The sequence below is a fragment of the Phalacrocorax aristotelis genome, chromosome 1 (genome assembly GCF_949628215.1).
Source record: "Phalacrocorax aristotelis chromosome 1, bGulAri2.1, whole genome shotgun sequence".
NCBI classification, from domain to species: Eukaryota; Metazoa; Chordata; class Aves; order Suliformes; family Phalacrocoracidae; genus Phalacrocorax; species Phalacrocorax aristotelis.
Window position 1 is genome coordinate 86,478,260 of NC_134276.1, and position 23,099 is coordinate 86,501,358.

Here is a 23,099-nt window from a genome sequence, read left to right on the forward strand (position 1 = left end):
TGAGGTTTTCTTCAACTTGTGATCGGTGTCATTAAGACAACAACTTTAATATCAGCCAAATAATTTTTAATTCATTATTTTTAAAGGATTATTATTTTGGGAAAACAACAAAAATAAAATTCTGATTCTGGTAGATTATCCACACACACCCACTCTGATCATGAAATGAAGCAAAATCTAAACTTAGATGTACCTCATTTTGACAGTTGTAATGGATTTGTTAAGTGCTTTAGGAATTCTGAAAACCTGGCCATCAGATGGCAAAAGTTCTGAAATGCGTTCGTCCATCATTTGTCCTTTTGCTCAGGGAAACAAAAGGACTGTTGTAAAGTGGCAATTGCAGGCACGTGTTGTTTTATCAAAAACAGGGCAACACTTCTAATTTGTGTTCTCAGACTGAGGTCATCCTTTGCCTTTTACTCAGTTGTGGCTTTAATCTTACCTTCATCTGCCACAGGTTTTCTATTACAAAATGAGCTATTGGTGGGAAAGGCACAACGCACACCAAAATGTATCAGTTCTGCTCCTCACCTAGTGAAATGGAAGGCAATAAAAAAAAAGCCTAACAACTGGGCCTGTTATAAAAGCCAACACTACCAGAACAGCAAACACAGTGGGGAAAGTCAGGCCTTTCTTTTACATTTCTTCCTTCCTGTGTGTCCAATCTTGGTCTGGAAAGCAGTTTCACATCCTTCCCCATGAAGTCATTCTGCTCTGAATGTGAATGCTGTGAGTGCTGAAGAAGTAATTTTAACGAAGTATTAGCTGAGCAGAAGCAGCGCTCTTGGCTAAGGAAAGTAGTCTGTCGAATAACTTTCCTGAAAGGACAAGGCAAATCCAGAGCCCTGTTGTTGCTAGGGAACCAAAAAACTTAATTTTCAGATGAGCCTTTCCACTATACAGCAGCATTACTAACTGCAACAATGGGGACAATTGCTTTGCTCTGCTTAACACACAAAAACGTTAAAACTGGCAGTGTCCTACCTCCAGAGACAAATCTGGGAACAGCTGTGTTAGGCAAAGTGGTCCAACTGGCACTTCACAGGCCAGATCCAGCTGACCCACTGCCTTTGTTTGGAAAGCAGGCACATCCACATAGAGCAGGAGGAGGAAGAAGAGTTGACATCCAAGTCTGTTTCTAACCACAGCATTCGGGTGCATGCTAAATAGTCCTTCCCTGTCATCCAGCAAGGTATCTCCTCCTTCCTATGCACCTAAAAAGTTTGGAGCACTCAGACTCAAGCCTCTCAGCTACCAAGGCAAAAAAGCTGAAATACAGCAGTTTTTAAACTACCAGAACAGTTAGAACTTACCAAGCAAAGCTGTAGCCTGGATTACACTCTGAAAGTGGAGATAAGGAAGCTGGTACACTTGTTTACCATGTATAGATCAAGAAAGCACTCATACGGTGGAAAATGGATTGACAGCAGCCCTGAGAAGGACTTGGGGGTTGTTGGTTGATTGGAAGCTCAACATACCCAGCAATGTGTACTTGCAGCCCAGAAATCCAACTGTATCCTGGGCTGCATCAAAAGAAGTGTGGCCAGCAGGTCAAAGGTAGCGATTCTCCCCTTTCACTCCACTCTTGTGAGACCCCATGTGGAGTACTGTGTTCAGGTCTGGGGCCCCCAACATAAGGACATGGACTTGTTAGAGTGAGTGCAGAGGCAGGCCACAAAAATGATCCAAGGGCTGGAGTACCTCAGTCCTAAGAGGACAGGCTGAGAGAGTTGGGGCTGTTCAGCCTGGAGAAGAGAAAGCTCTGGAGAAACCTTACAGCAGCCTTCCAGTACCTGGAGGGGGCCTACAAGAAAGCAGGAGAGGGACTTTTTACAAGGGCATGTAGTGATAGGACAAGGGGTAATGGCTTTCAGCTGAAAGAGGACAGATTTAGATTAGGTATAAGGAAGAAATTATTCCCTATGAGGGTGGTGAGGCACCAGAACAGGTTGCCCAGAGAAATTGTGGATGCCCATCCCTGGAAGTGTTCAAGGTCAGGTTGGATGGGGCTTTGAGCAACCTGATCTAGTGGAAGGTGTCCCTGCCCATGGCAGGGGTGTTGGAACTAGAAGATCTTTAAGGTCCCTTCCAACCCAAACCATTCTATGATTCATTCAAACTACTGGGAGAACCCCCAGTGGCCTGAAACAGCAGAGGAACGAGCGCTTTTTGGACAGCAGTCCTGCAGGTGGTGAAAGGTGAAATCCAAAGAAGCAGCCAGCAGAACAATCCAGTGTGGAAAAAACAGAAGCACAGGTAGCTGGAGTGAAACCAGTAATGAATGGAACCAGCACAGCAACACATACACAGAGCCTGAGAGCATGTTAATGTAGGTAAGGAATTAAAAAAAAATATTTTGAATATTTATTTTAGTCATAACAGAAGGAAACTTCTTGTTCATGAGATCAGTTCTCACCTGTAACCTCTTGCCCTTTTGTTTTCAAATACCAGCCTTTGGCAACAAAATTTGAAAATTTTAGTCTTAGGCTATCTTAGCAACATATGACATGATAACATTCACTGGCAACTCCCATCCAGCAAAATCAACCCTCAGGATACAGTGAAAATCAGACATCCATCCAAAACAACAGCATGGACAAGATTGAGGGACCAATGCTCATCTCTGGCTTTCATAATTCTGTACGAGTACTCATCCCACACAACCAATCCCACAACAGAGTTACATTCAGGCCCAAACACTATAGCCACTCATCATGTTAGCACTGTGGCATTACTTTACAGTTGTACTCAGATACCACATCTTTCATCTGTCCTCTGGTACACAGAAGACAGTAAAAATAGAACTAGAACATGTTTTTCATGCTTCAGTGGCATTTATTACAATTCAGGAGAAACTTATGCCTAAGCCTATTCATTTTTCGAAGCTATGACAAAGTATTTGTGCCATATTTATAAATGATACATATTCCTTAATATCAAAATAACCATCTGTTCCAAAAATTCAATCACCTGAGAAACTTGCACTTCAGTTAAAAGGAACAGAACAAATTATAGCAGGTGAACAACAACGCTGATTGTAAAGGTTGATCTGTAACCTAAGGTCTCATTTATTTTTATGTTATGGGGTTTCCTTATTCATTAGATACATCACCTGAAGCTTTTAATTCTTTCCCCAGCAATTGCATATTAGCAACTTTTTTGTTAAATGGAAGCAAGGATTCTTCCAAAAACCTCGCAGAACCTTTAAAAAACATTTTAAACATTTCCTAAAAATAATTCAATTCACAGTAAAACTAGATTTCAAACAAGGCAAGGCACCACATTAAAATAAGAATGCAGTTCTACTGATCCAGAAGAGCAAACATTGTGTCAAGAGCATGCCTGTGCTTAGTATTTCTTTAACTGATCTTTAAAGAGAGTCTCTCAGACTCCGCCAAAACAGAATACAGCCAGCACCCACAGCTGGTTGTACACCCAGAACTGGTGTGGGAAGAAGAGTAATGCAGTTAATGTAATACATAGGGCATCCAGACTTAGAGTGCATCTTTAATGCTTTTGCGCAAGTATGAAGGAGAAAAATATTGTGTGATTGGACTAGTGAAACATCTGAAAATAACTGTCATTCAGAAGACAGCAGGGAATTTTATTTTTTGTACAGTTGGCAGTTTAGGGGAAGAACGAAATGAACTAATCCTCAAAGAACTTTTCTTGCAATACTGAACTGCAGAAGTTAGGAAACATATAATTTACTGTAAACAGTGTATACCTAAGCTTAGAAGTTGCTTAATGCTTTCCATGAGAAAGCTTTGCTTTCAGTCCTTTTTAACTTTGCCAATCTTTGCTTCAGGTTGGTTTTTTTCTTTATAAAAAAATTAATTAAAAACAACCCAGTCATTTCTGAGACTCTGTTGGAGAGCTTATTTTTTCTGGCCAATGTTAAACATCATCTCATGCCAAATTAAGAAGCCTTAGTGCTTCCAAGCACCAAAACAGGAATTTGTCAGACAAGACAGGCTGTCTGGAAGTACTTGTTAGCCTCATGAAACCCTGCTGTTCTAAAGCTAAGATTTCAGTAGTGAGTTGGTCAGAGTCACGCGGGAGATGTTTGGTCTCAGATAAGCCAGTCCTCACTACCTTCATTGTCAACACAGAAAGAGGAAAAGCACTTATAGAGCACCATTCGTCTGATCTGTCAGAAATCTACTTTAGGATGAGATGAATTGCAGTCCAGAAGTGTCCATTTCTCTCCACTAAATATGAAGGGAGTCAAAGTCAACTGCAGACACCCACACTGAAGGTGTTCAGTGCTATGAACCCCCTCCATAGAGCCTCACAACTCTGCTTTGAAGAATTTCAGTAACCATTAAGGTATTTCAGTCAAGAATGGTATCAGCTCAGCACATATTTCCCTGCAGATGTTCCCACCAGCTGACCAACGAACTGTTGGCCAACAGAGAAGGACTACAGATCTCTCTCATCAGTACTATACCCACAGTCTCTCTGCCTATAAGAAAGAGGAGGAAGGACTGTCTCAACTCAAACCCTCAGCTAAGACTTCCAAAGGAGTCTCTGAAACACCTAACTCTTGCTTGAGTTTTCCATAAATTGGGAGCTCATTTGTGAATCCCAGATTATGATGTCTGTGTGGGCACTCAATAAATATGATTACACAACTGCATTGATGACTGTTCTTTAAAAGGTGTTTTTGCATGTACTGCCTCAGCCTAGAGTTTTTTCTGCTACTCATATAATCTGATTGTTTAGTTACATTGAAGCATTGACTGTAACCTCCTGGCCTAAGGATGAAGTTTATACACAAGTTAAATTCTCAGTAAAATCACCTGCAAGCCAAACAGAAGCACCACTTTCACCGTAAGGCAATGATGTCCATACTAAAGCTAGTAACACTTCACCGTTTTTTGGTTTTTTGTTTTCATACCATAGCTTGTGAGGTTCTGGGAACCACGCAGGCTCAAGTCTGAGGGAGCTAACTCACAGTGGTGTGAGAGATCACAGTAAAATAAAAAAGAACATCTGCACGCACTGTCACTGGAAACTCAACCCAGTACACACCCCTTTGCACAGCCACCCTTCTTTGAGGAAGGATTGTAAAAAACTACCCAGTCTGGGACCACAATGAAAGTCACAGATCTTTAGTTACCAACAACAATCAGATCAGATGAGTCCTGCCAAGGTCTGGACACTGCTAATAAATGAATTCTGAAAGTTGTGACATGCACAAGATATCAATATTTATACCATTTCTTTGTAAAATTACAGCCTTCAAGCTCCTGGGTTAGAAATTGAGACAGATCTCAACACATGGATCTTAACCATTTGAGCAGTTTCACGGCTCAGGCAGATGAATGCTTATCCCTGCCTGCAACTGCTACCCCCTTCCCATGACCCATGGCCTCTGATTCTCTCTCTTCCCATTCTATCCTCCCCTTATTCCTCAATCTACATTTAACTTGACAATTTCTGCCTAACTTTGCTTCTATCTGCTACTGTGTTAGCACTTTGTCACTGCAGCTAATCAGTCCTGTGAGTGGTATCAGCTAGCCTCCTGGAAAAGTACTTCAAGAAACTGTTAGACTTCAAAACAATTGAAATAAAGGTTAAAAACTTAGTCTCATGAAAACTCACATTTTATGTATCATATAATAAAACACACTTGCATCTGTAACTAAAAAAAAAAACCAGATTCTGTAAGTAGTAGAAAAGACTGGGCTGAGACAGTACACACACAAACTCCTCTTAGATATGGGCACCCACCGGTTTTATAATCATATTTCTTCAGTGCCAAAGTACTGAAATTTACAGTGGCTGTTATTTAAACCTTGTAAGCATGCACCCAACAGAAGAAAAATGAAAAAAGGCAAACTACAGCAATTTGCTGTCGCAGGTTGACATCCATCATTTGACCATGTATAATGTAAAAACCAACAACTACTAATCATTGCAAGTTTCAGCAAAAACAAGCCTTCCTTTATAAAGCCAATATATAGTGTGAAATACTCTATACTCACTACTTTTTTTTAAAAAAATATGCTGAAGAATCTTAACATTCTAAGAAACTTTTAAACACCACAGCTCATAGCAGACAAGCAGCTGTGGGGTATGTGGTGAACAAGGCAGCTCCCACCCACCTCAGTGGCTGCTGAAGATGAGCAGAGGCTGACTAGAGTGCAGGAAGAGAAACGGCAGCATCACGGCTTAAGCATCTGAATGCTCACCTACAAAACTGAACTCTACCTCTGCTTCTTTCTACTCCACAGCTTCTGTGTGATGCTAGCCTAGTCACATAAACTGAGATTTCAGAGATGGACTTCATGACCATGCAGTTATTAAGATTCTGATTTTCAGTAAGGGAAAAAAAAAATAATCAAAATACCCTACTAGAATACAAAAAGTGGCTTTGAAAAATAGCCCTCATTTTAAAGGTAGTTTGCAACACACCCAATGCCTTTAGAGAGAAGAAAATTCCTCATATGTTACCTAAGCTATTCTCTTCTATCTTCCAATTGTACCTCAGTGAGTTATAACTCAAACAGTCTCTGATTTAGCAACTGTAATATTCAATCTGTAAAACAGCTAAGCATCTACAGAGCAATCAATATGCCTGAATCCTACCTCAGAAGACAGATATTTGCACTTCCCATGTGCTCATTCAATCTTTATACCCAAATGAATACTAAGGAAGCAGTATTCAGAACTTTTCAGAGTATTTAAATAATGTACATTTGTTTCCCTTTTTATTATTCACAGACATAAGGCAAATGAAGATTCCAGAAGTCACTCACTGGCCACTTTTTCCCAAATTCGCCATCACTCATTGAAAAAGGCTTCCAAATCTATGTATCCAGGACACTACAAAAATACTTACCCATCACAGATGATCTGAGAAAGATACCTGTTCAATCATTTTCCCTGTTTATATACTCTTAGTGTATTAAAAGTTTTGGCATAGATGCTAGACAGCCATAACGAGTAGATGTCTCACATCATACTTCTCACTATGCTGGGTCATTAAGGATAACATTATTTCCTAAAATCTCTCTGCAAGCCAAAGAGCCTACTAATTCTACAGAATTTGTTAGTTCTCTGCCCTATTCAATAGCAGAGAAGAAAAGAAGCCATGGAGTAAATTAGAAACAGGTGCTTCACACTTGTCTGCTGCACTAGCAGTGTGCCAAGTGTCACATGAGACTATTTCCACTGCAATGTTTACTAGAGCTGAACTAGCCAGTTGAGAGAGCGTAAAGAAAGAACACCCCAAACCTGAACCTAATTTGAACCTTGCCTGTAGTGTGGGGGAAAAAATGAGAAAGGTGAACTTTATTTAACTTTCCCTACACTGGGTCATAAAAGGCAATGAAAGGGAATGAAGTATAAAAAAAAAAAAAAAAAGATTGCTTATAGGATACTCTGGCCTAAGTGAAGTTAAGAGAGTAGGAAATTCAACAAGAAAGGCTGTCCCTTCCTCCCCAACTGCAGGCAAATCAATTTCTAGGCCAAGAAGGTTTACATAAGCTCCAAACTTTTAGACATTTATCCAAACTAAACCACTTGAAAGTCACCCATCATTTAATGTTGAATACCTTGGCTGGGGAGCAGAAAAAACCTGCCAAATCCGCACATCTCCAATAGGTCACACACTGGCCAACAACATATATCAAAAACATTTGAAAAACTAAAATCATGCGGAGCTTTATCTTCTGCCCAAAGAAATGTAAGATATAAGAAAAGTAATCAAAATAAAAGGCACTACAGTGGAAAGGAAGAAGATTCCAGCACACTAAAGTTCATAAGTCTGGGTTAAGCTAAGACCTCTATTCTTTTAAGAATTAAAAATATAGCATACAAAGATAAATGACTTTCCTACTCTGAATCTCTTATTTTTCCCAAATACTTTTTTAAAAAAGAAACATCAAGATACAGCATCATCATTAGCACTGGGAACTTGTACATACCAAACTAGGGTATCCCACTTCGTAACTAGATTACAGATTTCCTCTTTATGTTGATAGACTTTCAGACTGTCATTTAGGACCCACATAAAAGCACAATAAATTATGCATAGAGAAAATGTTAACGGAAGAAAGGCAGCATTATTAAAACGCAAATGGCAATAAAGTTTACATAAAGCCACAGCATCCTCTGCGAGCCAAGAGACTTGCACTCACATATAGATGTAGAGTTCTTGATCTAATACTCTGGATACTGGGCAGATGTGGATTCAATCTGCTATTTTTAACTTTCCTGTTAACAGTACTACTGAACACTAATTTCAAAAATGGGCAACATTCATTTAAAAAAGGCACTAAGTAGTGATCAATAAAAACTAGAATTTCAGTAGAAGCTGGCCTTTCCAAAGCAAGTCACAACCATTATCTACTTAATCTTTAACTGTTCTATAAATACAGTAAACATCATTACTTCCAGCAAATAGATAGGGAATATTAAGCATGAACACAGCTTGTTTGTTATCACAGCAGACCCATTCTAGATTTCTCTACTTTAACTAAGATAAGTAAGATACCCAAAGCTAATCATCATAGGATCTCTCTAGTCAGAGGAATATTAGTACTTCCAAATTGTGATTCATCAGACACAATGAATCACATCAAATTGTGATTTTAAAATAAGCCTCTAAACATGGGCTCCAGCATTTATTAAATGTAGGATGGCTCACTCAAAATACACATATGTATAGTTATCACAAGATGAATCCCAGCAGGTATGCTGACAATATCTCAGTTTAAGTATTCAATGGTGTATTTTTTCTCTTTTTAATAAATCCAAAGATAGATTAGCTTTTTCCTTGTAAATTTAACTCTACAAGTATTGTTCTGAAGCTGATTTCTTGCAACATTCTATTTACCACACAGCTGAATCCACAGCTGAAGTTTTTACACTGCTGGTCAAATCTGCAGTCTGAGTATTTTCATTGTCCAAAGTACGAAACAGACTTCATGAAATCTCTTGCACTTCTTGATGGAGCATCCTTTTCTTCGTATTGTGGGGAAAGGCCATAGTCAGATTTAGGGATGATCAGCAAAGGATAAAAATAAAACAAAAAAAAAAAAAAAAAGGGGGGTGAGGGGTGGGGGGTGGGTGCAGGGTTGCAGAAGCAGTGTGCATCTTTATTAATGTGCAAGTTTTTCTACTAAGCAAATTTTCCCTTTTGAAGAGTTCTGAATTCTGCATATTGCACCTTCTGCAGAGAGGATGGGTGCTGAACCATAACACTAAGACAAACTGCTTTACCCCAGGTTCATGCATATTCACCCTAGGACCACTTCTCTGCATTGCCCCGGTGACCACAGTATACTGTATTATAATTCACAGATCAGAATCCTGTAGTAAAAAAAGCCTTATGTTTGTTATATTGGTCACTCTGAAAATTAGTTTACAACTTTAAACTGGCAGAAAAATCCAATTGCAAATGGTTGGAAAGACTTACAGGCCTATTCCTGTAAGGAAGGCTTGAGCCACGGAGCAGGGGGAACACTGAATTTTATATCACTAGAGTCCATGTGTTAGTTTTACAAGCACAGTTTCAGATGCAGTAAGGAAAAAAGAAATACATTAATTACTGCAGTGAAGTTTTCAGATGGCAAACAGTTTCTAAGAAAATATTTTGGAAATTTGTGGTATCAGGTTATCCAAGCCCTGTACAGAGTCCTGAGGTGTTTTGATGCACATGGGCTACATACCTTCAGCATTTATCAGCAGAACCTTCCCATCAGTTCTGATATTGCCTGATTTCACTTGACTAAACTAGCCTTCATTCAAAGATTAAGTTCTCGTAATCACAGAAATGGTATTAACTGTAACAGACTGTATGTAAAAAAAAAATCAACATCACTGGGATGCTGTTTGGTAACTGAATACATCTCATGATCATCTTATTACCAACCTCAGAAATATGCAAGAAGACAGAATGTAGTTCACTGCGTTATTCTGCTTCCAAAGAAAGGATGTTACTAGTCACATTCACTGAATTCTGCTGGAGAATACCCAGAGTCAATGCTCTGACAGACTGTCATGTAGTTATGGACCAAGCCAGAAAACTGGGTCTGTGCTTTTACAGCACGGTTCTTATTTGTGGCCAGGCCAGCCACAAGGTTGCCTCCGCACCTTTAGAACCATCTTTACTGTGTTCCGGACTGCAGTATGACTATCAGACACCAAGGCTATCAGACAATGTCAAATGCTGTTGAAAGCTGGCATTTTCTGCTTCTCCCTTTGGAACTAGGGTTTGGCTGCTGTTTACTAGCTGGAATTGAGTACTAGGCTTGCAAAACAAGACTAAATCGGCATATTTTTCAAATTACTTGTTAAAACTGTTCTGGGAATATGACAACAGTGAGTATTTTCATGAACAGCAGCATATGTTCCAGAAGGAGGAAGGGATCCATTTGACACATTGCAGCATTCATTTTTCATGAATCCTTCAAGCTTCATCAGCTTTGATAAAACACAAGTCAAAGTTAGGGTTGTGCAACTACCATAGTCAGATCTGAGGCCCCACAGATTTATGAGACAGAACAGAATAGCAACTGCCACCACTTTCAGGGACTATAAGGTAGAAACTCAAATTTGAAGTCATATTGAAGAAAGATGATCAACAGTACATTGCTAATCTGTACCTTGTGAATGTGTCATGGTGGGAGGATCTAAGACCCTAAATTCTGAATATCCACCTTTAAAATTTTCCTTAACTTTTGGTATTTTGGAGATTAACTTGCTATTCTTCTCAGAAGCTATAATATATCTTCTCAGAGGCAATCATTACTGCAAAACAAGGAATCTGAAGAGGCATTAAAGGGTAAAAAAATAATAAGAATAAAATAATCAAGCATTCTTTTTTTGCCTTGATTGCAAGCCAGAAAGTCAAGACAGTTTCTGGTTTTCCAAAAACAATATGAAGACTTACCTAGTTTGTTCCATAGTTGTTATAATAAGCAAAAAGGTAAGTTTACCAACTCTGAAATTTAATTGCCATGAAACCAAGAATCCTATCTCAACCATTTTCAGGCTCCCTTTCATTCTGATTCAGATACTTTCTCCACCTGACAACAACCCATAATTTGGCAGTTACCTCAAGGACCATGAACAGCAGCAGTAGGAACGGGCACAATGTCTGGCTTTGAGCTTGGTAATCATGTCCTTTCCTCAAACTGGGTTAAAAGGACTGAAGCATGTCAAGCATCCATTTACAAAGAAAATATGTGAAACAAAACTCTATTCCAGAGAAGAGAGATGATGCTGATAAAAACAGACAGTTACTCTGTTAAACAGGATTGTGCACACAGAAGTTCTGCTAAGTAAGGAAGCCTAGTGCCAAACAGTAAGACCACTGTAAACATTAGCTCTTTTCCTGCAAATTTTTATTATTGACTAAGATTAAAGCAGCAGAGATGACTGGTTTAGTATTGTTGGAAAGCAACACACAGACAGAATTCAGCCTTGTACTGTTTTCATTTACCAATTCCCAACTCCAGTTTCATCTTGTCACTCTCAGAGCAAAGGCAAAACTAACAAGAAATTTACAACATACACACAAATCAGCAGAATTTTTTTAAAAATTTAAAAAAAAATCTTTTTTTCTTTCTTCAGCTGCTGTGAGTGAAAGGCAGCAACAGAACAGTTAATGCAGCTAGCCTCACCCAAGTGAAATTATTAGGGGCAGATATTTTTCTGCATTAGACAAAACCTGCAGCCTTTCTGTGACTGCTAAGGCAAAGACACTTCATTCAATACAAGTTCTTCTGGCTGAATTAGCTACTAAACATTTGTAATAAATTTAAAGCAGAGGGGAGAAGAGGGGCTGGCAATCAAGTGGCAAATAAGTCACTATCCCCATGGTAAATCAAGTAACTCCCCTGTTATTTTCCCCACAATCAGTTTCATGAATCTGTAAGTCTGTTTTTGACAGGCCTGGAGGCAATGGAGTACAACAGTTCATGGAAAGCAATGTTGACACCAGTAGGTAACCAAAGAATGTCAGGGAAAGCGCATTATCATGTTGATTTACATGGGAGTTTGTTTGTTTTCCGGAACTAATGTGTTTTGGACTTAAGACTTCAAAAGCTTTAGACATTATGTGAACAACATTTCTCAAATTGTTCAGAGGCCAGTGACCACCCGTGGTTGAGCTACAGTTCTCTGCATGAAGGCATGTTCTCCTAAACAGAAGAAAAAACCATGAACAGAAGAGCGTCCAGACATTTCCTTCCGTACCTTGAATCAAAATGAAACAAAAAAGATTATACTGAATGAAACAGGGCTAAAAAGCACTTCAAGATTATTCTATTTACAACTGCCCTTTGTTTCTTTAGAGAGATACTGAAGAAATTTTAAACATAATTTAAGCATAAATGCAGTATATACTACAGTATAGAGAACTATATGCGCACAGTTCAGCTATAACAAACTAGAGTGCTTCCCTTAATACTGGATTTAGCTATACCACCCCAGATCAGCAGAAAGCTAGGGATGTAGTCTTAACAGTGTCATTACTGTTTTGGACTTGTGCCTGCCATCAGAGACAGCTTCAGTCAATGAAAGATGATGCTTACCAAGGCTGGAATCATGTACTTTCCATGTAATAAAAGCTGGGGTATGTTTTTTTAAAAGTTGTGAATCCCGTTTGGCTTTGAGCTCCAAGGCAAAACTCTTGGTGAGCTACTGACTTAAACCAAAGTTTAAACACTCAGAAGCTTTACCAGAGAATTTCTGAAAAGTTTCAGTTCTACCACCTTGAACACCACAGCAGAATCATTTACTCTGTCAGGCTGAATACTACAAAGGATCAAAAATGCAAGCACAGTTTATCATGACGCAGTGATCCAATACTTTTAAGCATCAGAATTCATGTCACAGCCTTGGGTCCCTCCTCACAGACTACCGTGATGCAGCTTTTGCTCCTAACATGCCTCAATAGCCATCCCAACCTCCCAGGAAAAGGTGAAGGTACTTGCAGCATTCCTGAGAGAAAGAAGATAGGCTAGGTGAAATCATACTGTGGGACACGTCTGGCCCATCAGCTTCCAGTTGAATCTCACTGACCTCAGCAAGAGACCAAAGCTACACTGTTTATAGAAAGCCTGTGCCACAGAGCAGAATAAAGCAACAGCTGCGCGCTCTCCCCTGGCTCAGTCTCAGTCACACATATTGCTGTCCAAAGGTAGCCCGAGGCTAAAGTGATTCACATCCCTGCTGAAGTGCAAGGCAAATGGAGCCTACCACGTTCACAAATTTCACCTGCAAGGGGCAAACCACATTGAGGTCCTCCTAAGAAAGACCCTACTCCTGTCTTGACCACCTAATTTCAGCCACGTAACATCACTGCAGTGTGAAAAGAGGCAGCAGCGAGGCCAAGCAGCCACCACTGGGTCTGCTCCTCCATGTGCGTCAAAGTAGCGGCATGCCCCGAGTATCAGTTGAGCGCAGGTCCGCAGCCAATGGGGATAGCAGCCAGTTTGAACTTGAGGCCAGCTTATAAGCATAATACAGAGGAAGCCAAACAGTCTGGAGTTCTCACCCGAGTTCTGCACCAACTCCTTACACATCAGAAGAGCTCTACCGCAAGCTTCTATATCTGCAAACCAGGAACATTAGTTACTTTTTAACTAGGGAACACATCAACATTTGTTGACATGCAAGTGTATTTTGACGATTTAAAAAGCAATGTATGATTACACAGATAAAAGCAGGACATGACTGCAGAACATAAAATGTGCTACCACATATCTACCATAATTTGTCTGTTTCATGGGAGGATGGAAATTAAAGCTATGTAATTAACCCACATAAGCACATATTTCTGTTTTTTAACCTCAGTTTTGTGACCTCAGGTCTTAGAGAAAAACCTCTTAAACCTACAAAGCATATGCTACACGCAGCATAGCATGACTGAACAAGCATACAATCGCTGCAAAGGAGATGAGTGGCCAGGAACCAGGCTCCACATAAGCAGCCTCCTGTGCCCACCCAGGTTGTCTGTCACAACCACAGGTACAGTTTCTTTTCAGAAGCTCTCTGATGTCACTGACAGGCAACTTGAAATGCAACAAGGCAGGGCCAGAGATCTGCTTGCCAATGTCTCATAGTCAAATGGCACAGCAGATTCCTTCAGAGTGACTTAGGAACTATATTGAAAAATATGTTTGCATATCATTCTTAAACAAAAGAAAAAAAAGAATAACCTTTAGAATTCACTGACTGGTATGTATAGCCAGCACATTTTTTTAACTCCTATCAGTAAACAGAACAACATTTATTTATATGAAGAGTTCCAGAAAAACGCTGCAGAAGAGTTTCATTTCCACCCCAAAAAAACATTTAAGCAATATTTAAAAAACAAAAAAACACCTTAACTGCAGTGTTTTCAGGGGCCTTAAATGTGGCAATAATTGGTCTCCAGATCAAAGGCAGCTCAAGATAGATGCATTCATTCACCTCTTCAGAATAACCCTAAATGTTCAAATTTTCTAAATAATTTAAAATGGCTGTAATGGGTATAAAAGCTCCTGTGTAACTAAGTCTATTTAGTAAAAAAATCAATAAGACTTTTAATCATACAGTGAAAAATATTACTTGCAGAGTAAATTAAAAGAAAACTGAAACACACACAATTCATACTTCATTCAGGGAGAAGATTCATTCTTAGCTGATTCAGCAACTAGAAATCATCTGATGTGTTCCTAGCTACAAAGCTCAGTGACACAGGGTTCACACATTCTGGGAAGCCTTCTCAGATTTAATATTTAAGCTCAGAAGCAGAAAAAGACAAGCAGAGAAAATGGACAGTTGTAGGTCAGGTTGTTTTTTGGTTTTGTTATTGTTTTGGTTTCTTTTTTTTTTTCATGCAAGTAAGTTTCATGCAGAGGGAAGAACATGAAAAGGAGAACTGCATTCCTAATTTTTTTCCCTTTATCCAAAAAGTCATGGCACAGAAATGAGCCACTTCACATAGAGGGTGCATGCACACATACATAATCTCACCTTGGAACAATGAAAGAGATCCAAATTTGCATGGTTAGCACCAGATTTTTAGAGGTGCAAACAACTTCATTCAAAGCTTTATTAGAAGGCGGGACCCATGCTGGGTTTGGACCGTCAGCATTTCTTTCCATATGACCCATGACAACTAAAAAGAGGTGTTAGCTCCAGAGGAGAAGTAACAAAACAGAACCTCTCTCCATTAGAGAATCAACATATATTTCTTCTTTTGTTTGAACATCATCATCATTCTCTGAATACAGCTCTGGTCTTGTATTTGGCCCATGGCAATATACCAGAGGAAAGTTAATGAATTCCACCTAACCTAGTTATGGTTATTTAGTTGCATAACCAATATATGGTTATTTATTTGCATGTTTCTAAGCTTGTTCAACTGACACTGAAAGGGCTATTTCATAGAACACCTGCAAGTTGAACTGTAGCTGTACGCTTCTACGGGAGAACTTATCTTGGGCCGCATATCTCCGGGACACAGGGCTCTACCCACCCTGGGGACAGTGATGCACAGACATCAATATGATGGATACAAAATGTCCGTTTATTTAGCTGCGTCACACGCTTATATAGCTCTTGCGCTTCCTGTTCCTGCCACTCCTATGGGGAGGAGTCTATCTTTCCGTCACATCCCGTGATCTTCCGGTCGCCGATCCCTGTCTATTCCCCTACATTGAACCAAAGCAAAGCCTTCAGATTACACACAGAAAAAGCAACAGGGTTGATAGAACGCCATTTTTCACAGGTGACAGGTAGAAAAATATTGTTCTCCACTGTTGAGTGAAAGCATGCAAATCTCTGAACGCCAATAAGCATTTCTGCAGGAAGACTTAATGTTCAAAACTGACCCCAGCTAATACCATTACAGCAAAATACACCTCTTGAATCGAACGCATGTGTCACAGGACCTGAGATGTATTGTCACATCATAATATATAGATTTGATGGATTGCATCAGGCTCATTACTGCCATTTAAAAGGATTACGACACTGGTATATTACAGGGTCTTGTTATCAGAATATTTAGTTCAATGGCACAATGCAGAGCTTTGCTGGAGATGCCTGTAGTTGCTCTACATGTGCAGTACCACACAGAGATAAAGGATCAGGTCCCAATAGCTCTGCTATTGTATTAAAGCAGCATAATATCCAACCTATTCCGCCCTAGCCTCTCAGCTACCACCTTCCCATTCTGGAAGTGGTTGTTTCCTTCTCCTCACATTTCTGTTTTCTGTGGTATACACATCTCCTGAGATTTAAAGCAAATACACCCCTAGCCACTGAGCCAGCTGCAAGGTAAAAGAAAGAAAAAATATTAAGTATTCCTCAGAAAAACAGCAAACCCTGCCTGCTGAGGTAAGCATCAGAGAGCTAACCCTTAACCCCTTCCCCACTGTTCACTGTCACACCCGAGGGCAAAGATAAATTGCAGCAGGAAGGTTTGTTGAAGTTTATTTAAGAAGTTATTGCCCTCAGCTGTCATTCTCACCTTCCTGTCAGAAATTACAATGCCCACAGCAGTCAGCAAGACAAGCACGTGCTTCTAGCTCAGCTACGCTAGTTACCATGCCATATATTAGCTTAAATTAGTGACAAATGTTTACTGTATCCTGCATACCAGCCTTTGAGCTGAAGAAGTGGAAGCACCCCTGCCAATTCTGAAGGGAGGACACAGGCCTTCAGAGGGCAAGAGGGCTTCAGGGCAGGCAGCTGGGTACAGGCAATGATGATTCCTTCAGTGGCTGCCAGAGCCTGGAAATTAGGATCCAAAGCACACATTTCCTCCTTCCCCTTTCATGGTGTAACACGAGAAGAGTTTCAGGGACACGAAGTTAGAGTTAAGAGTGGTTCAACTACGGTACAGAGGCAAGGAGGACCCACGTTCAAGTCTCTGTCTGGGCCCCCTCCCAAGTCTAACATTAGCTCTGAGTGAAGATGGGGCTGCAGAGACAGATACCAGACAATGCATTTACCAGACAATGCATTTTGGGTCTGCTTTATCATGCAGGGTGTTGGTTAAAGTTCATATGTAGCAAAACAACAGAAACGGACTTCAAAATATTCTACTATACTTACAAATGATCTAAAATTAGTATTCCTCTATTGTCAGAGGAATACTAATTTTTCTCAGGCAAACTTCTAACTTTATTCCTCAGGACTCCAGTGTCTCTCTCTAACTTATCTTCCTTTCAGTTGACTTTCATCCTGCTGACTTCAGTGACCACAGTCATCTCTAAATGCTGTGGTCAAGTGGTGGAAGGAATATTCCAGGTCTCAGAACAGATTGCTATACATCCCTCATGAGGTAAAAGGATGATCAGCTACAGAAACAGGATTTCACGGAACAAAAATGGGAACATCCAAAAGTCATACAACTGTAGAGACCACTCACTCACTCAACACTGTAGCCAAATACTGTGGCACTTCATGTAATAAGCCTAGATACAGTTTCAGGTAGACAAGTAAAAGCCACACCTCTTTCTATCTAGCATCACCCTTCCATAGGTATAAGTCAGACATTTAACTCTGACATCATTTTTGCTTCCTTAGTGCATCCAGAACAGAAGATCCTTTGCAGCTATGGTAAGAGCACAAAGAGGCTGAATCACTCTACCTGCAACATCACTAACCAAGCCACGCTCACCTTTTCATTATGTCTCTTAAGCCGTTTATGAATGCACTACAGTGCACACATGCAATTCTCCATGGGATAATTCTGAATAATTTTTAAAAAAAACCACTCAGTTAACGCCAAGGCTCACTGTTCCAGTGCAAAATTGCCTTTATTTTGTGCAAAAGCGCTTCATGCTAATGCCTGATATTTGTGGCTTTCAGTCTGAAAATATCGCCTCTTTCATCCCAGAGATACAGTCAATGTATGCAAGCATCCTTGTTGCTTCTCTGTTAGGTAGATACCATGAGCCACTTTATGCATAACAAATTACTTTGTTGACAGCTTGTTTCTAGCACAGACTGAGCAAAGAGACCTCATCTTTCTGTTATCAAGCCCTTATTTCACAATTTGTTGTCAGTTTGCTCTTGCAAGTGCTGTAGTTCCTCTTTAGCAAAGTATCTTAGAAAGTGTAGTGATTTCTTAAGATCAGGGACATTCTGCACTACCTGCCGGTCTGCAATAACTAACTAAAGGCAGAAGTCACGCTTCCATTCACAAGAAGATTTCAAATGACAGGAAGACAGTAATGAGTACACTCAAGGCAAAAAGAGACACCATACTCTTATTATCGAATATAGGTGTTTTTGCAGCACTCTTCTCAGTGGTTTACTCAAAAATCATCTACTAGAAAATCTGCCTGCAAAAAAAAAGAGATTCCTCTTGATCTTTTTCTTTGCACTCTGTCCTTAAAGTTTGCTGGTTTTGTCATCAAAAGTATCAATCCTAAGAATCATATTATGGATTCATAGTAAGTAAGATAGATAAGCTTGCTTGGGTGGGGGGTCTCTTATTACTTTAGATGGCTACAATTTCAGGGAGAGTGGGGAAAAGGGGATAATGGACAGCACTATTAACAAAGACCCCGTCGTTACAATTCACAATGAGATGGACCTCACTGCTCAGCCTTTAAGCATTCATAGATACTGGTTAAGGTTCCAACTAGTAAACCAAGAGACGGCTACGGGCAAGCATCTTCTAGAGAATTCCCACTGTCATAACAGATAAAGAACTTCTTGAGGTTCTACCCACGGTGTACAGAAGGTAAATATACATTATAATAAGTATCCTGAGTATAGGAAACATCTACTTCATATCTTACACAAGCAGCAATAAAACTTCTTTAGAGTTTCTTCTTTTTAAAGTAAACCCACAGTAATTTCCTAATACAGAAATTTCATCATGAGCCATAGGATTGCTCATACTAAAACTCATTCTTAATGTTGTTGTTCATTAAGAACTGAATAACTGCCGACAGTCCCAATCTGAAACATACTCCGGAAAGATAACGTGGCGATGATGAATCTATATTATAAAATATAGAAATTTAAAAGGACTGATTTTTCAAAGATTAAAGAAATTGCCAGGTAGCGGATTAAGACTGTTGCATGTAAATGAACAACTAAAGATTCAGCATTTTTGGACAATAGCTGGATACATATTCAAAAACACAAGGCAGGGAGAACCCACAACAAGAAAACAAGAAGGGCGTAACAAAAGTTCTCAGGAAAAAATGACAAATAATTGTATATAGAATGAGAACTGAAAGAAAAGAGGCGGCACTTTAAAACCCATGGTAATAAAAATCCAATATGAAATTTAGGTCCACTGCTAGATGATACCAGAAAGATAAAAGGAAAAAAAAAGAAAAACAATAAAGTGAAAAGTGTAATGGGTAGTTTTTGTCCTTTTGCAGAATGAAGCAAGAAGATGCAATTACCCCGCATGACACTGTTAAAGGAACCAAAAAATTCCCCATCTCCAGCACATAGGAGGAGGAAATGAAGCAGCAAGTATTAAGATAAAGACACTTCACCTCAATGTCCCAGCATAATAAGTTTAAATTTTAGAAGTTTAAAGGTTCTGACTGCGGATTTCTCTGAACATCAGTTTTAGACGTACCATAGGAACTGGGAAAACTCCAGAGGATGGGGCAAATGTTAGTACAGCTGGACTATTTAAAAAAAAAAAAGATAAAAGGGAACTACAGGGATGTTCAGTTAAAAAAAAGAGACAGTAAGTGCAAGAACAAAAAAGCTATTGAAAATGTTGATGCTAGAAGAGCTACTTATTAAAATACTAAAACAACAGAAAAGCAAAATAAATACCCTATTAAAATGATTGTTTACACTTAACAGCTTGGTTTTTTTTTAATTAAAGATGCTTGCATTTTCAGGGTAAGATTGCAGTTAACAGCAGTTAGCTTGGGACCTGTGACAATTAATTAATGCTGAAATACTACTAATGCATTCAATGTGGTTTTTAAAAAAGCATATATAGACAAGTAAATCTCTGCTTTTTGACAGCTTACTGGTCTGGTTGATAAAGGTGACTCATGCTAATACACTCGAGTTTCTCTTAATACAGGTAACTTACCATTAAAGGATACTTGGACCAAAAAGTTTGCCAGATAAAGGCATACATTACACAGGTTAAAAAGTTGTCCCCCTGGCTGATCTCAAACTGGAAATAAATCCACATAAAGACTATTTTGAACAGTCTCCTTTGGAATAATTCCTGGTACAAGACTATTCACTTAGTTTTTAATGGACACTAAAAATATTAAACTATTTGCTGACTAAACCTGGACATATGAGTGTTGCAGGAATATCCAGTAACACTTCACTGTTACAAAGTGATATTAATCACTGATAAAATTATCTTGGTCCTAATGACTTGAATGCAAAAGTCTGTAAAGGTAGGCCACATTCCCAGACAAGTGGCACTCGCTTCAGAATGCAGCAACCTAAGTAAACATTTTAAATAGCTGTCTCAAGCTCTCAGTACAATGTAGAGCAGATGTTTGCATAATACATTAAATAGGACTGTTAGTAGAAGCAGAGAAATAATTTTGCATTGATTAGCATGCTATTATGCTTACCTTCAGAAGGGCTACAAAAATACTGGAGATATACAAAGAAATTGCTAGTTCATGGTTGTGTACTAAGACACACAAAGAATATAGTTATTACACACACCTATCAACCTTGCTAGCAGAGATATAGCAAAATCCCCTGACCAGGAAGTTAAAAAACAACAACAACAACAAAGGACATGAGGTTCCTCAATATTTGGGTGACTTATCAGGGGATGAAATGGACTCATCATCATATGAGAATTTAAAATAAGACTAAAATTCTAAAAAGTATTCTTTAACACATCTCATGAGCAAAACAAAGTCCTTCTTGTGAAAGACAGACATCAACTTGGACTTAACAGTCCTTTCCCTCTCTGGAGTCTGTGAATCCCCCAGTTTCCTAATGACTGCTCATACGGATATGAGACATGCCTGCAACATGCCCACATACTCACCTTACTTAGTTTTAATGATACCTATTGATTCAGGGGCTTCCCCTGCTTGCTCAAAAAAAGCTCACAATGCTCTGCCATAATGCCCAACCCACCAGGTGTTTTTTGAGTGGAGAGGAAACACCATGTGTCTTTTGAACCATCAGACACCAGCTGGAGCCTGGACAGGGTGGGCAATACTCACAAGTCTTCTGCCTCAGGGTGTGCTTCCACACATCCTTGTTCAGAGCAATGCTGGATCACTCTGTTCCTGGCCACGTGCAAGCCAATTTCACTGTCCGGGTCTGGAGTTACAGTAGAGGACATGAAGCATCTGGCCAAGCCAGATCAGAGGCTGTCTTCATGCTATGCCTCGCTCTAAGACACCAACATGGCTGGGAGCTGGAAGCCAGTTCCTAGCAAAACGCACTAGCAAGAGTTTTGCTGCTCCTTAAGGCTGGGTTAGTAGCCACAGTCCTGCTGGAGCAACGCACCGCGGTGACTGAAAGAGCCGGTGTAAGGGCTTGAATTTTTTCTCACACCTTGCCTACGTGCAGAACGCTCCTGAAGACCGGGCTCCTACTCCCCCTACATGAGGTTCCCCTCGCAGCTGTCCTCCTGTCTCCACACCCCTTCTCAAGACCCCGATCCCTCAGTGTCTCTCATGTACATGTGCCCTATTCCCCCTCATCTCTGGCACATCTTTACCGAGCTTCTCCCAGCCTGGCCGGCCACGACCCCACACAACCCGGGAAGGTGGCACCGGGCAGGAGCGAGTCCGAGCCCCCGCCTCAGCCCGGCCTGCTCACCCGCGTCGTAGAAGGCGTCCAGGACCGCCGTCTCCCCGAAGTCCAGCTCCCCGAAGTTGACCGTGCCGAGCTGGGCTCCCTCGGCCTCACAGGCCCGCAGAAGGCATTGCCGCGCCCCGGCCTCGGGGCTCCGCGCCCCGGCTCCCCCCTTGGGCGGGTCGTTCAGCACGTACACGGCCCGCAGGCAGCGCCGCCGCGGGGCTGCCGCCCCGACCTCCGCCGCCGCCTCCCCACCGCCCGCCGCCGCCTCAGCCCGGCCGGCGGCCCCCGGCTCCGGCTCCGCGCAGGGGTGCGCCGGCTCCGCTGCCGCGCTGCCGCCCGCGGGGCTCTCCATAGCGGCGTCGAGGGCTGAGGGGAGCCGGTGGCTGCCGGCAGGTGCTCAGGCGGTGCCGCGCCCCATGAAGAACTCTCGGGCAAACTCCGGCGGAGCAGGGCGACGCTGCTCCCCTCCCCCCTGCGGCTGGGCGCTGTGGACAGGCGGCACCGCTCCCCGGCGGGCGGGCGAGCACGGCGACGAGGTGGGGCGAGGTGGAGGCGGCGGGCGCGGAGCGGAGCGCGGCACCGCCCTCCCCGGACGGGACGGGGGAGCCCCGCGGCACGGCGCGGAGCCCAGCTCCCCACCTCCGATAGCACAACCGGACACTCCGCCGTGCCGTCCCGGGGCAAACACCCCGTTTCCCTCCGCCGCCGAGGGGGAGGCAGCACCACCGGGGTGATCGCGCCTGGTTTATTACTTCCTTCCCTTCCCCGCCCCTCGCCGCGCAGGCAGCGCCTCTGCGCACTGCCCGCCGCGGCTGGTGCTGCTGCTTCACGTGCTCCGGGTTCCTGAGGGTTACCGGGGCCAGGTGAGGGCAGCGAGGAACCCGCCCGCTGGGCCGTTACCGGCGACCTTCCCCCGGCTGCCGTGAGGGGCCGTTGGCAGCCGTTTACCCGCCGCCAGGAGCCGGCTGGTCCCCGGCCGGCCTTCCCGCCCCCCTCGCGGGCGGTGCGGGCAGGGGCGCCCCTCATAGCCCGGGGGCTGCCCGCCCTCGGCACCTTACATCCGCCCCGTGGCTTGAGAAGCAAAGGCAACTGCAGCTGCTGCTTTTTCTTTCCTCGACTCGCTCTATCGTAGCTTCCCACCTCCTGGCTCTTCTATCCGGGACTGCTTAGACGACCGCAAACTGTGTCAGAAGTTTGTATCACAGTTCATCCTTCAATTTCTTCTCTTTTCTTTACAATCTCCCACAATCATGGTAAAATCAGCTCCTAGAAACTCTGCGGCAACTCCTGGCTTCCTAATAAGAACAAAATTAACACTGAGCATCCCATTTACTGACACATTTTTCTTATTAGCTAAACTG

General features: G+C 41.6%; 1 protein-coding gene across 2 annotated transcripts in view; it reads right to left on the reverse strand.

Annotated features, from left to right (window-relative positions):
* MAP3K15 (mitogen-activated protein kinase kinase kinase 15) overlaps nt 1-22,177 on the reverse strand; it is a 97,169-nt gene extending 74,992 nt beyond the window's left edge. For both annotated transcript variants that reach the window (XM_075096555.1, XM_075096545.1), the window contains exon 1: nt 21,757-22,177. In XM_075096555.1, the coding sequence (XP_074952656.1) occupies nt 21,757-22,090 (334 nt within the window). In that variant the 5' untranslated portion in view covers nt 22,091-22,177. The remainder of the gene's footprint in view (nt 1-21,756) is intronic.
* Between the last annotated feature and the right edge of the window lie 922 nt (nt 22,178-23,099).